Source organism: Pseudophryne corroboree, chromosome 6 (genome assembly GCF_028390025.1).
Source record: "Pseudophryne corroboree isolate aPseCor3 chromosome 6, aPseCor3.hap2, whole genome shotgun sequence".
Taxonomy (NCBI): domain Eukaryota; kingdom Metazoa; phylum Chordata; class Amphibia; order Anura; family Myobatrachidae; genus Pseudophryne; species Pseudophryne corroboree.
In genome coordinates, this window is record NC_086449.1 from 742,870,427 (window position 1) to 742,884,248 (window position 13,822).

General features: G+C 48.4%; 1 protein-coding gene across 1 annotated transcript in view; it reads right to left on the bottom strand.

The window, feature by feature from the left end:
• The window catches only part of ANO2 (anoctamin 2), a 498,883-nt gene that overhangs the window by 133,876 nt on the left and 351,185 nt on the right, over window positions 1–13,822 (bottom strand). The window contains exons 18-19 of the mRNA XM_063928499.1: window positions 4,757–4,814; window positions 3,903–4,003 (exon numbers count right to left, since the gene is read on the bottom strand). Of these exons, the coding sequence (XP_063784569.1) occupies window positions 3,903–4,003; window positions 4,757–4,814 (159 nt within the window). The remainder of the gene's footprint in view (window positions 1–3,902; window positions 4,004–4,756; window positions 4,815–13,822) is intronic.

A 13,822-nucleotide genomic window follows, 5' to 3' on the forward strand; every position in this document is an offset into this window, starting at 1 on the left:
CATTCACTCATCTGATGGGGGAACAAAACACTGCCTGCTTTTTTTCCCCAAACATAAAACCCCTTTTTTTTTTTTTTTTTTTTTTTTTGTGGTATTATGGGTTAATGTCAGAAATGTGTAACACATTTTTCATTGCCGAGAGCATGCAACGGATGTTCCTAGTGGATTGTGTATATGTCTCAACCTCGTCGACACTGGAGTCAGACTCCGTGTCGACATCTGTATCTGCCATCTGAGGTAGCGGGCGTTTTTGAGCCCCTGATGGCCTTTGAGACGCCTGGGCAGGCGCGGGCTGAGAAGCCGGCTGTCCCATAGCTGTTACGTCATCCAGCCTTTTACATAAGGAGTAGACACTGTCAGTTAATACCTTCCACTTATCCATCCACTCTGGTGTCGGCCCCACAGGGGGCGACATCACATTTATAGGCCTCTGCTCCGCCTCCACATATCCTCCTCAAACATGTAGACACAGCCGTACCGACACACCGCACACACACAGGGAATGCTCTGACTGAGGACAGGACCCCACAAAGTCTTTTGGGGAGACAGAGAGAGAGTATGCCAGCACACACCAGAGCGCTATATAATGCAGGGATTAACACTATAACTGTGATTTTTCCCGAAAGCTGCTTGTATACACAATATTGCGCCTAAATTTAGTGCCCCCCCTCTCTTTTTAACCCTTTGAGCCTGAAAACTACAGGGGAGAGCCTGGGGAGCTGTCTTCCAGCTGCACTGTGAAGAAAAAATGGCGCCAGTGTGCTGAGGGAGATAGCTCCGCCCCTTTTTCGGCTGACTTTTCTCCCGCTTTTTTTATGGATTCTGGCAGGGGTATTTTACACATATATAGCCTATATGACTATATATTGTGTAGATTTGCCAGCCAAGGTGTTTAATATTGCTGCTCAGGGCGCCCCCCCCCAGCGCCCTGCACCCGTCAGTGATCGGAGTGTGAGGTGTGCATGAGGAGCAATGGCGCACAGCTGCAGTGCTGTGTGCTACCTTGGTGAAGACCGAAGTCTTCTGCGCCGATTTCCAGGACCGCTTCTTGCTTCTGGCTCTGTAAGGGGGACGGCGGCGCGGCTCCGGGACCGAACGATCGAGGTCGGGTCCTGTGTTCGATCCCTCTGGAGCTAATGGTGTCCAGTGGCCTAAGAAGCCCAAACTATCTCCAGTCAGGTAGGTTCGCTTCTTCTCCCCTTAGTCCCTCATAGCAGTGAGTCTGTTGCCAGCAGATCTCACTGAAAATAAAAAACCTAAATATACTTTCTTTTCTAGGAGCTCAGGAGAGCCCCTAGTGTGCATCCAGCTCAGCCGGGCACAAGATTCTAACTGAGGTCTGGAGGAGGGTCATAGTGGGAGGAGCCAGTGCACACCAGGTAGTCCTAAAGCTTTCTTTAGTTGTGCCCAGTCTCCTGCGGAGCCGCTATTCCCCATGGTCCTTACGGAGTCCCAGCATCCACTTAGGAAGTCAGAGAAAGTCTGAATTTTGGGGTCCTTTGACCCCTCCTCAAGGGGGGGTAATGTTATGAGCCACGGCTGTGGCTCATTCCTGTTTTGCATTTTGGTTATGTATTTTATGTTATACTTCTGTTTATGTTCCCCGTGGGTGTCATGGGGTGCTTGGAGCTTACCCTTAAGGAGAGGATACTGCTATGAACCACAGGTAGTGGTTCATTCCTATTTTATGTTTTTAGTTCTCTTGCAGGCCAGGATTTCCCTTTGCTCTGGTTTAGAAGATTATTGTTTTTCTGTCAGTGGTGAGTCTGTAATTGCAGCCTGTTTCCATGTGGTTGGCCTCATCTGTCTGCTAATTGCATCTTGTCAGTTTGGAGTCATGCAACAGGGCAGCTGCACGACATAATTAATTAGGCCTCTCTGTTATATGCTGGCTCAGTGCAATTCACAGATGCTGGTGATATTTCCTGGGTTCCAGAGTTCTTGAGTTCTGAGCTAGTCCCTGCCAGTGCCTGAGCTCCTGTCTAGCAGTGTCTGTCTAGCTGCTTCCGGTGTCGATTCCTGTGTCAGTTCCTGTGTCTGATTCCGTGTCCTGCCGTGAAGCATTCCTGTCCAGAAGTCCTGTGGCTTTGCCTGTGCCTGGTCGAGTTTCTGGCTTCTTGGTGTCCACCGGTCTGTCGTTTGGGATTCTGCCTGTCCTCCAGTTCTGAGAGTCTGTGTCGGCAGCATTGGGGGTTCCTGTCCGTTTGCCAGTATTTGTACCGGTTCTGTGAGTAGCGGCTTTGCCGCGTCCGTCGGCCTAGGCCGCTGTATTCCTTTGTTATATTTAGTTACTGGTGTTTTGCAGAGGGTTCTGCTTATGCTGTCACCGCCGGTACACAAAAGTATTGTTTCGGCGTGTGGACAGCATTTCCTTTGGTTGTTCTTTTCCTTTGGCGGCAAGCCGCACATACATTTAGTTTTAGGCTAGTCAGTAGCCCCTGGCTTTGGTTGTTTCAGTTAGAGGTCCCCTTGTTATTACCCTGTCTCAGTTCACGCTTTGTCTCCCTTTAAGACCTGCGGGGGCATCGGAGTTGGGCAGACCTAATCCGCCCTTCAAACGCGGCTGCCATGGGCCCAAGAAACCATAGTCATGCAGGCGTGAACTGACCACACGGGTAAAACAACGGAGGTAGGGTGCTAGGGGCTATTTCCACACCACACCTTGTTTCAGCGTCACGTTCTGGTGCTCAGGACTCCCTACGCAACATCTCCCTTGTTCTGAGCACCAGGAACCTAACACAAAGATAAGAAAAAAGCCTATGAGTGTTAATAAGAGAAGGTGGATCACTGAGGAGGCAATTTATCTATCTATCTATCTTATCTATCTATGTCTATCTATCTATCTTGAAGCACAGCTAGTGTAGTGGTTATCAGATTATTGCCTCACAGCCTTGAGTTCAATTCCCCACTAAGGGCCTCATTCCGCAGTGATTGCTTGAGAGATCACCTGCACAGTTTCCAGATTATCAGGAAACTGTGCAGGCACAGGACCCATTCTGTGCATGTTCGGAACGGTTCCTGCATGATTGCAGACATCCCTCCATAAGCCTCTGCCTGATTGACAGGTAGAGACGTTCACGGGGAGGGCCAGCTTTGCCAGAAACGGGGGGTATTGCCCCATTTTCCTGGAGTGGCAAGGCCAAGGTCTGCATCTAAAGATGCAGATTTCTTGGCCTCTCAAGGCCCCCTGCATTGTCAGCCTGTGTAAACTGAGGCTTACTCAGCTGTGGGGAACATCATGACCATCGGTCACGATGTTGATCCTGGGCTGCGACACCGGTCGCAGCGCTGGGATGGCAAATGCAGCAAGGCGGTGTTTAACACCTCCTACTGTATTTGCATTTTTAGTGAGCGCATTTAGTGCAGCTTTGCAAATGTGATCACTGCTGAATGAGGGCCTTAGTCCACATCTGTGTGGAGTTTGTATGCTTTCCCTGGGTTTTCTCCCTGTGCTCCACTACAGCTTCCTCCCACACTGCAATAAAATACTGGTAGGTTAAGTGGTGTCTAACTAAAAAAAACTTGACCCTGTATACTCTTTCAGACCAGTTCCACCGATACTGTAGAACAGATACTGTACTTCCAAAAGCTACATAGATTTATAGTTACCAAAGTTACTACTTGTGAGATTCTTACTCTGACATCTTTTCAAAGGTGTCAAGCTCAATTCTCCATGTGGCTGATTAGCTTTGCCCTGCACATTCAAACTCCTTATGGTATTTGGGGTATTTAACCTTAATTAATATAATAATAACAATAATAATAATAATAATACTATATTAAAATACATGTTTTCTGTCCATCCTAAAATCAAGGCTAAAGAAAGGTATTGTACGTGTTTGTTCAGTTGTGTAGAAGCATCCACAGTGTAAATTACAAGAATAACACACAGAGATACTCACGGAATTGCAATCTCAAACAAGTTGTTCTGTATCAGCTGCTTCCCCAGCATAATGATACTAAGCTGGATACATAACTCCATCAAACATCCACCTGGCGCACACTGCAGACAGAAACAGTACACATAAGTGGCTGTCATTACACACATCGCCATAGGGTCAGACTTAATAGCTAGTCACACTGTCGATTGAGAGAGAACATACAGTGGGACAGATGTAGTAAGTAACCTGGAGAAGGTATAAGGAAGTGATAAACCAGTGATATGTGCAAGGTGATAAAGGCACCAGCCAATCAGGTCCAATATGTAAATGAACCGTTAGGATCTGATTGGCTTCTGCCTTTATCACCTTGCACATATCACTGGTTTATCACTTCCTTATGCCTTCTCCAGGTTAATACATCTGCCCCAGTATGTCTTATTTCCATCCTTACCAGCCCCTGCCTGACTGACAAGTGCCCAGATCTCTGTTACATTTGGTCAGATGTGTTTGGCTAAGTCTGAAATACTTTATTATTTGTTACTTGAAACTAACCAGTACGGTCCACTGGGGCAGCATTAGTGCGGCAGAACTATGGTTACATGCAGCTCCGGACCATCCATTAAGCCCCCTTGGCTACTGCTTATACAGTAGCTCGGCTGGAACCCAGACCACTTTAGCCTGCTTGTGTTTTTTTTTTTTCTTTCAACAAAAAGAGAGGTAGATGGGTCCAAACCAGTATCATGCAAGAGCCAATTAAGTGTATTAGAAATGGTAACATGAATACCACAAAGAAAAAAAATGAACGGTCGCTAAATAAATAAATGTAAAAAAAAGGAAAGTATCATAATAATTTTATCAATAACTATTTCACTTACTTCTTCAACTCTGTAGTCATGGAAAATATACACATAACTGCCAGGCCTGCCAACAAACCTAGGTGTAAAAAAACACAGAGAACAACATGAACTATAATTCCCAGGGAATCTAAATGTATATGCTGCCTTTTCTGCTTTGTGTTTGTCTAATTGAAATAATATGTTTTTAAACAGCATAAAAATATTTAACTTTATCTATTTTCACAATGGTGCTACTAGTCAGCCTGCAGAATTTGCCATTTAGTTAAGTTCCATTGTTTTCCTTCTTTTCTCTATAAGAGTAAATGAGGGTTGTATAGGCACGAAATTATATAAGGAGTCTGATTTGTGATGGGTTAATGATAGAGCTTTTGCTAGTTGAGATTAGCCTCCCCCTTGAGGGGTTTGGTTTGTGTTTGTTTTAGCCTATCAGGGTAGGAAGGGGAGGTATCATAGGAGGGGTATATACTGTATATAGGGAGGCAGCAGCAGCACTTCCTTTTGAGTTCCTGGAAAGCCCGCCCACCCACCCCCTTTTTGTTGTTTTGCTGCTCTCTAATTTGGCTACTATTTGGCTTTCAATTTCAATTTTACTTCCGGCGGGAAGGCGCTTTTGACCAGCGGCCACGTGGGGCATAAATGGTCTTTGAGGGGCACCTACCCTTTCCACGGCTAGTGAGTTCTGCCCGTACGGGGGGGCGAATGGCATTTTCATAGAAAATGGTCACGCTATGCCATAGTGAAGGTTGGTGTTTGCCTTCTTCAAGGCAGGTTATGCTTTTGGCCAGATGAGGCGTTTTAGTCGCCTCATATTATAAAAGTTGGGGTGTTTAAGTCGCCGTCATTATTGTATAACATGATTTGGCGAGAGCTGGTTATCAAGCGCTTTCCTTGCCATCCCTTAGCAGAAGGGTCATTCCACTTAATAAATACATTGATGACCTTTTAAAACTTACGCAGTTGTTGTCCGTGTCTTATTGTGTCTGTGTCATTTATTTTAGAAGATCAGCTAGCTTATGGGTTAAGCAAAGGTAATCACAATGAATCAATAGACATCTTATCCCTTTTCCTCCTTTCAGAGCTCGTCTGTCAATCTTATTGAGGCGTTATAATCTTCTCATATGGGGCATGATTCAGATATAGGGGGTCATTCTGAGTTGATCGCACGCTGCCGATTTTCGTAGCGCAACGATCAGGTTACTACTGCGCATGTGTATGCACCGCAATGTGCAGGCGCGTCTTACGGGTACAAACAGCATCGTTGCTGTGCAATGCTTCTAGCGACGATTCCATTTGCATAGCTGTTCGCAAGGAGATTGACAAAAGAAGGGCGTTCATGGGTGTCAACTGACCGTTTTCGGGGAGTGGTAGGGAAAACGCAGGCGTGTCCAGGCGTTTGCAGGTCGGGTGTCTGACGTCAATTCCGGAACCGGACAGGTTGAAGTCATCGCAAGGGCTGTGTAAGTTCAGACCTACTCAGAAACTGCAAAAAACGTTTTCGTCCCACTCGGCTGCACATGCGATCGCACACTTGCAAAGCAAAAATACACTCCCCCGTGGGCGGCGACAATGCGTTTGCACGGCTGCAAAAAGTAGCTAGCGAGCGATCTACTCGGAATGAGGGCCATGGTTGGAAGTGCTTTTACTGCTGCTAACATAGAAGTAACAGCCATAGCTCGAATATGGTAATGCAGCAGGGGGCGCCACACATCCAGCACGCATTACTTATCTGAACTGCATCAATCACTGACAGCCTTCTGCTGTCCCTGCATCCTGTGTTGCAGGACCTGTTTGTCCAGCGCATGAGCCTGATTCAGAGGTGACTCAATGCTGATGTTTGCACAGTTGAGTGATGCCCATGCACAATATGATCTAAAAACCGCTACAGCGCATGCGTTCCCCTGACTGTACGCAGACATCACTGTTGCATACAGAGTTGCTTGTAACAGAGTTGGCGGTGAACAACCATGGACAATCTTGGGCGGCCACTGGAAGGTGGCCTAAAGTATATGCAAAAAAAGGCTGTGTTATGGGAGTGCCACAGGCGTGTCATTGGCCACGGCTGCATTACCAATAACAGATCCACAGCCACATCGCTGTACCAATGGCGGTCACTATAGCGAATGTGTGGCAAATATTAGTTCTGGGGTAGGACATCATTAGTGGCACCAAGAACAAGTCAGGAAAGGAAATAAATTATACAAATAGGTGTCAGAAACAACCCATTGAACCGGATTCATTATGATTAACTGGCGGCCGGTTTGCCAGCTGTCAATATCCCGACAGCGGCATCCTGTCCGCCAGCATGCTGGCAGCGGGGCGAGCGCAAAGAGTCCCCTTGCGGGCTCGGTGGCTCGCTACTCTTTAGCCACAGAATCTGTTCCCACTCTATGGGTGTCGTGGACTAGCCCTGGAGCGCCGGGATTGTCTCTGGCGGCATGACCGCTGGGACCACAACAGCCGGCGAATTAACACATCCCATTGAATCTACTCATGGCCAGCACAGGCAGATAACATGTAACTATAACTAAAGAAGATTGTTTAAGTTATAATCCAAGTCATGAGAAATCTGGTACTCATAGGGGGGAAGGCCTTACATTGGCCCTCATTCCGCGCATTGCAAACGCTAGGCCTCCGCCCTCTGGGAGTGTATCTTAGCTTAGCAGAATAGCGAACGAAAGATTAGCAGAACTGCTACTAAATAATTCCTTGCAGTTTCTGAGTAGCTCCAGATCTACTCACAGATTGCGATCAGCTCAGTCCGTTCAGTTCCTGGTTTGACATCACAAACACGCCCTGCGTTCGGCCAGCCACTCCCCCATTTCTCCAGACACTCACGAGTTTTTCCCTGACACGCCTGCGTTTTTTAGCACACTCCCGGAAAACGCTCAGGTACCACCCAGAAACGCCCCTTTCCTGTCAATCACTCACCGATCAGCAGTGCGACTGAAAAGAGTCGTACGAACACCAGCAAAATTGCTAAGTTTTTAGTTAAATAACTTAGCGCATGCGCGCTGCGTACCATGCCCATGCGCATTTAGCCGCAAATCGCAGCATAGCGAAAATCGGCAACGAGCGAACAACTTGGAATGACCCCCATTGTGCCCTATTGGCCTTAGCAGCAGTTCACACTTGCTGTGTTATTATGACTGTATTATTATTGTATAGAATTTTTTGCATTGTTCAGCAAAACATCAAAAAGAAAAAAGCTCCATCAGATGAAAATGATACGTTTACAGGGAACTCAATAAAATCTTGCACTGGGAAAGAACAGACTGCTGCATTCAATTCACGGACATCATGTAAATTAAATTAGGATAATCTGCTATCTATCAAAGATTCCTATCAGTGGTTGTTTTAGTATTTCAGCATCACAACATGATGTTACGTAAAAGAAAGTTCCACTGCTTCTCCTTTGCACAGTGGGGGTAATTCAGACCTGATCGTAGCAGCAAATTTGTTAGGAGTTGGGCAAAACCATGGACCTAATTCAGTCGCCGCCTATAGGGGAGTGTATTTTCGCTTTGCAAGTGTGCGATCGCATGTGTAGCAGAGCTATACGAAAAGATCTTGTGCAGTCTCTGCACAGCTCAGGACTTACTCAGCCGCTGCGATCACATTAGCATGTCCGGAACGGAAATTACGTCAGGAACCTTCCCTGTAAACCAGTGACGTGCGGTGGGATGAGGCGGAATTTATACTGCTGCACCTGTGTATAATGCGATGCCCAGATGTACGCTTTGGCTCATATATTGCATGTAAATCTGGCTCTGGTGCTAGCCAGTGCCTCCTGAGCTATTTAGCTCACCGCACGTCCCTGCTGTAAATGCATGGACACACCTGCGTTTTTGCAACCACTCCCTGAAAACGGTCAGTTGACACCCACAAACGCCTTCTTCCTGTCAATCTCCTTTAGAATGGCCGTGCGAATGGATTCTTCACACAAACCCATCGCTGAGCGGCGATCAGCTTTGTACACGTGCGACGTACCTGCGCATTGCGGTGCATACACATGCGCAGTTCTGACCTGATCGCAGCATTGCAAAAAACGCTAGCAAGCGATCAGGTCTGAATTACCCCCTATGTGCACTGCGTGGGGGGCAGATATAACATGTGCAGAGAGAGTTAGATTTGGGTGGGGTGTGTTCAAACTGAAATCTAAATTGCAGTGTCAAAATAAAGCAGCCAGTATTTACCCTGCACAGAAACAATATAACCCACCCAAACCTATGATCTATTATAACCATTTTGCATATCTAATATTGAATGTTTTTTATCTGTTTGCAATACAATTATTTTTAGAGTAAATCATACTTACCTACTCTCCTACAATGGCCGTGAGGCTCCCGGAAATGGGGTGGCATTCCCAGTCCCCAGGTAAGGTGGGTAAGTTTCCCGGATATTGGGGGTCATTCCGAGTTGATCGTAGCTGTGCTAAATTTAGCACAGCTACGATCAGGCACTCAGACATGCGGGAGGACGCCCAGCACAGTACTAGTCCGCCCCGCATGTCAGTGCCGGCTGCCCCCGCAGAAGTTCAAAAGCATCGCACAGCGGCGATGCTTCTGCATTTGAGGAGTAACTCCTGGCCAGTGCAGCTCCTGTGACTGGCCGGGAGAACCTCTTCGCTGCCCGGGTCGCATCGGCTGCGTGGGACATCACGCAGCCGCCGCGACCCGCCCCCCCAACGGTCCAGCCACGCCTGCGTTGGACGGACAACGCCCCCTCCCGCCCAGCGACCGCCTCTGCCTGTCAATCAGGCAGAGGCGATCGCTAGGCAACGACGGCCTTCGGATGTCTGGCATGCGCCGGCGCACTGCGGCGCCGGCGCAGTACTGACCTGATCGCACTGCTGCGATAAACTGCAGCGTGCGATCGGGTCAGAATGACCCCCATGGTCCCTGCTGGATCCGTCCCCAGATTAACTCCTTCTTCAAGGGGGAAGAGAATGCGATTTGCGCTGAATTGCGTCATCATAGCCACGCCCCCCGCTGTACAATGCTGGTAATATAGCCATTGTGCAGTGGGGAGCCTAGCTACGATGATACAAACATGTTGCCATGCTCCTGGACAGCTTATTATACATCGCCAAGCTACAGATCCGCCCCCTGTGCCATGCCACGCCACCATTCCACCCCTGCTGACTGACCTGGCTGTTCACTCCTCCCGGAGAGGGACCTCTGAATGTAGGTAAGTATGGATTAAATCCTCATTTCTATTTCTAAGGGGATCATTCCGAGTTGATCGCTACTACTGCGCTTCCGTATGCACCACAATGCGCAGGCGCGTCATACGGGTACAAAGCAGATCTTCTCGGCTATTGGAGACCAGTGCTGGTTTTAAAGAGACGGAGGACCCCTACGTCTTTTGTCCCCTGTATTTTTGGAACCAGGGCCGGCCCAAAAGCCCGGTGCTGGTTGTCTAAATACGGAGGACCCCAGTCAATTTTTCCCTGGTATTTAAACAACCAGGACCGGTTCAAAGAGCCCGAGGCTGGTTATGCTTAGGAGGGGGGACCCCACGCAATTTTTTTTTATAATTTTTAACTATTTCAGACCATTTTACACAGATAAGCATGCACGGATCTCACTGATCCGTGCATGATATCTGAACACACCAGCAAAAAGCAGGTCTATTTGAAAGTTCCTTTTTTTTAAAGAATTCTGTGCTTTCCCGGCAGTGTTTGACTATTGTCGGCAGTGATTGAGAATACGAATTCTTAGTAAATTACCGAGATGTATAAAATAACAGCTGTGTTTGACCGATGGTCTATTAGTTCGTATTTGTGAACTCTGCCAGGAAAAACAATACGAATAGCCCAGTGGCGTAACTAGAAATTTTTCTCCCCCAAGCCAAAAAATTCTTCGGCGCCCCCCCCCCCCCCCCATAATTGGCACTAGGAAAGGGACAAACATGTGCGCGCCGAAGGTGCGCGGCGCCAAAAAGGGGCGTGGTTTTGTTTAAATGGGCGCGGCTTCGCATAAAGAGGCGTGGCATTGCAGGAATGGACTACCTTATACCCCAGTTTTGCAACCTGCACGCCCAGACGTTAGCCACCACAGGAAAGAAAAATAATCCTGATTCATGCTCCTTCCATTATTTGTCATTTTTCCTCCTTATAGTAATGCCCAGCATACATTATGCCACATACTGCAAAGGCCCTCAGACATTATGCCACACACAATAATGCACATGACACAATATGCACACACCGTAATGCCCCCGACACATTATGCCACACACCGTAATGTCTATGACACATTATGACAGGAATCGCAATGCCCGGTTTACATTATGCTACACACTGCAATGCCCCTGATACATTATAGCACATACCACAATGCCCATGATATAGTATACCACACACCGCAATGTCCGTGATACATTATGACACACACCGCAATGTCCGTGATACATTATGACACACACTGCAATGAACCTGAGACATTATACCACATACCACAATGCCCATGATATAGTATACCACACACCGCAATGTCCGTGATACATTATGACACACACCGCAATGCCCGTTATACATTATGCCACACTGCAATGACCCTGAGACATTATACCACATACCACAATGCCCGTGATATAGTATACAGACACCGTAATGCCTGACACATTATGCCACACACCGCAATGCCCATTATACATTATGCCACACACTGCAATGACCCTGAGACATTATACCACATACCACAATGCCCGTGATCTAGTATACCATACACCGTAATGCCTGTGACACATACCGCAATGCCCGTTATACCCTATGCCACACTGTAATGCCCCTGAGACATTATACCACATACCACAATGCCCGTGATATAGTTTGCCACACACCGTAATGCCTGTGACACATTCTGACACACACCGCAATGTCCGTGATACATTATGCCACACACCGTAATGCCCATTACACATTAAGTCCTACATTAAGGCTTCTAATTACTTTTAAATTGCCTGCTCGTTGCCAGGGGTTTCATGCTCTTGGTTCCATGCACGGTGCCAGGGGTTTTCATGCTCAGGGTGTCATGCTCGTTGCCAGGTGTTTCATGCACTCGGTGTCATGCTCGTTGCCAGGGGTTTCATGCACTGGGTGTCATGCTCATTGCTAGGGGGTAGTGCTTGTTGCTAGGGCTGTGCTCCCAGTGCCACATATGTCCTCAGTGCCAGATATTCCCCCACGGTGCCAGGTACTCACATGCCCCCAGTGCCAAATATAGCCTCTCCCCCCAGTGCCACATATGCCCCCAGTGCCAGATATTCCCCCACAATGCCAGGTGCTCACATGCCCCCAGTGCCAAATATAGCCCCCCATGTGCCAGGTACACATACAGTGCCATATATGCCCCCTCAGTGCCCCCCCAGTGCCATATATGCCCCCTCAGTGCCTCCCCAGTGCCATATATGCCCCCTCAGTGCCCCCCAGTGCCATATATGCCCCCTCAGTACCCCCCAGTGCCATATATGCCCCCTCAGTGCCCCCCAGTGCCATATATGCCCCCTCAGTGCCCCACCAGTGCCATATATGCCCCCTCAGTGCCATATATGCCCCCTCAGTGCCTCCCCAGTGCCATATATGCCCCCTCAGTGCCCCCCAGTACCATCTATGCCCCCTCAGTGCCCCCCAGTGCCATATATGCCCTCAGTGCCATATATGCCCCCTCAGTGCACCCCGCAGTGCCATATATGCCCCCTCAGTGCCATATATGACCCCTCTGTGCCCCCCCAGTGCCATATATGCCCCCTCAGTGCCCCCAGTGCCATATATGCCCCCTCAGTGCCATATATGCCCCTCAGTGCCACCCCAGTGCCATATATGCCCCCTCAGGCCATATATGCCCCCTCAGTGCCCCCCCCCCTGTTCCATATATGCCCTCTCAGTGCCCCCCCAGTGCCATATATGCATACCTCCCGCAGTGTCCCGCGATGGGGGGGGGGGGCAGTTGGGAGTCTCCTACAGTCACTGCTCTGCATAGCAGAGCAGTAGTGAATAGACGCTGTGCACATGCGCACAGCGTCTATTCAGCGCAGACAGTGGGAGAGAGGGCATGCCAGCAGCTCACAGAGCGCTGGGCATGCCCCCTCAGTGACGAAACGGGGGCGTGACCCGCGATCGCGGGTCCTCCGCGAAGCCACGCCCCCTTTTCATAGGACACGCCCCCGACACGCCGGAGACTCAGAGGGACACAGGAGAGGCGCACGCTGTGCCCTCCGTGTCCCTACTTCACAGCGGGGGGCTAGTGACAACAGATTGACATGCGGACGTTCGTCCGCATGTCAATCTGCTCTAAATCAGTGGCGGCGCCCCCGCAGCCCCTCGCCCCCAAGCCACCGCGAGGGCTGCGGGGGCAGTAGTTACGCCACTGGAATAGCCCCAACACTGCCGAGATTTGTGTTTAGTAAATTCCCTTGATCACACTTAGAAGAAAAATACAAACTCAAATTAAATCGGGACCTTAGTAAATATAACCCCTTGGTCTGCACACATATCACTCGTTGTAAAAGGGGTGATTTATCAGAGTTGGAAAAAGGGATGATTATCAGCTTTCGGGCAAAGGGTGGTAGTATTCCTGACACCGCGCAGTGTGTGAACTGTGCGTGTGCTGCTGCGGTAAAGGTGTAGCCTGACTGGACAAATGGCACCATTGCGAATAACCGACGTGGAAACTGCGGAGCACCACGTGCCACTGATGTGAGAGGTGAGCGTCGGCTACGAAGGTGCGTGAGGGCCGATCAACACGCTATAGTAGAGCAGCTCACCATCACAATGAACCTTGGGGCTACCAGATTTGTGTGTATAATGACAGTTCAGCCCATCTAGCTGCTGTCCTTGCTACATGCAGCGGTTACTCTGGCTATTAGCTGGTGCTCATAATAATGTGACTAGACCGTGTATTATTGCTTTGCTTTTTTTTATGGGGATATTGTAGTAATAATGCTGCACACAGTTTTTACTATTTATTCTGATTTGACAGTGCTTCTACCTATTGCCTATTTCCTTGTTTTCATATAAATATTGTAAATGACTATTACTGTATTTCAGCTTGTATTAAAAAGAAAATGAAGAAAAAAAAAATG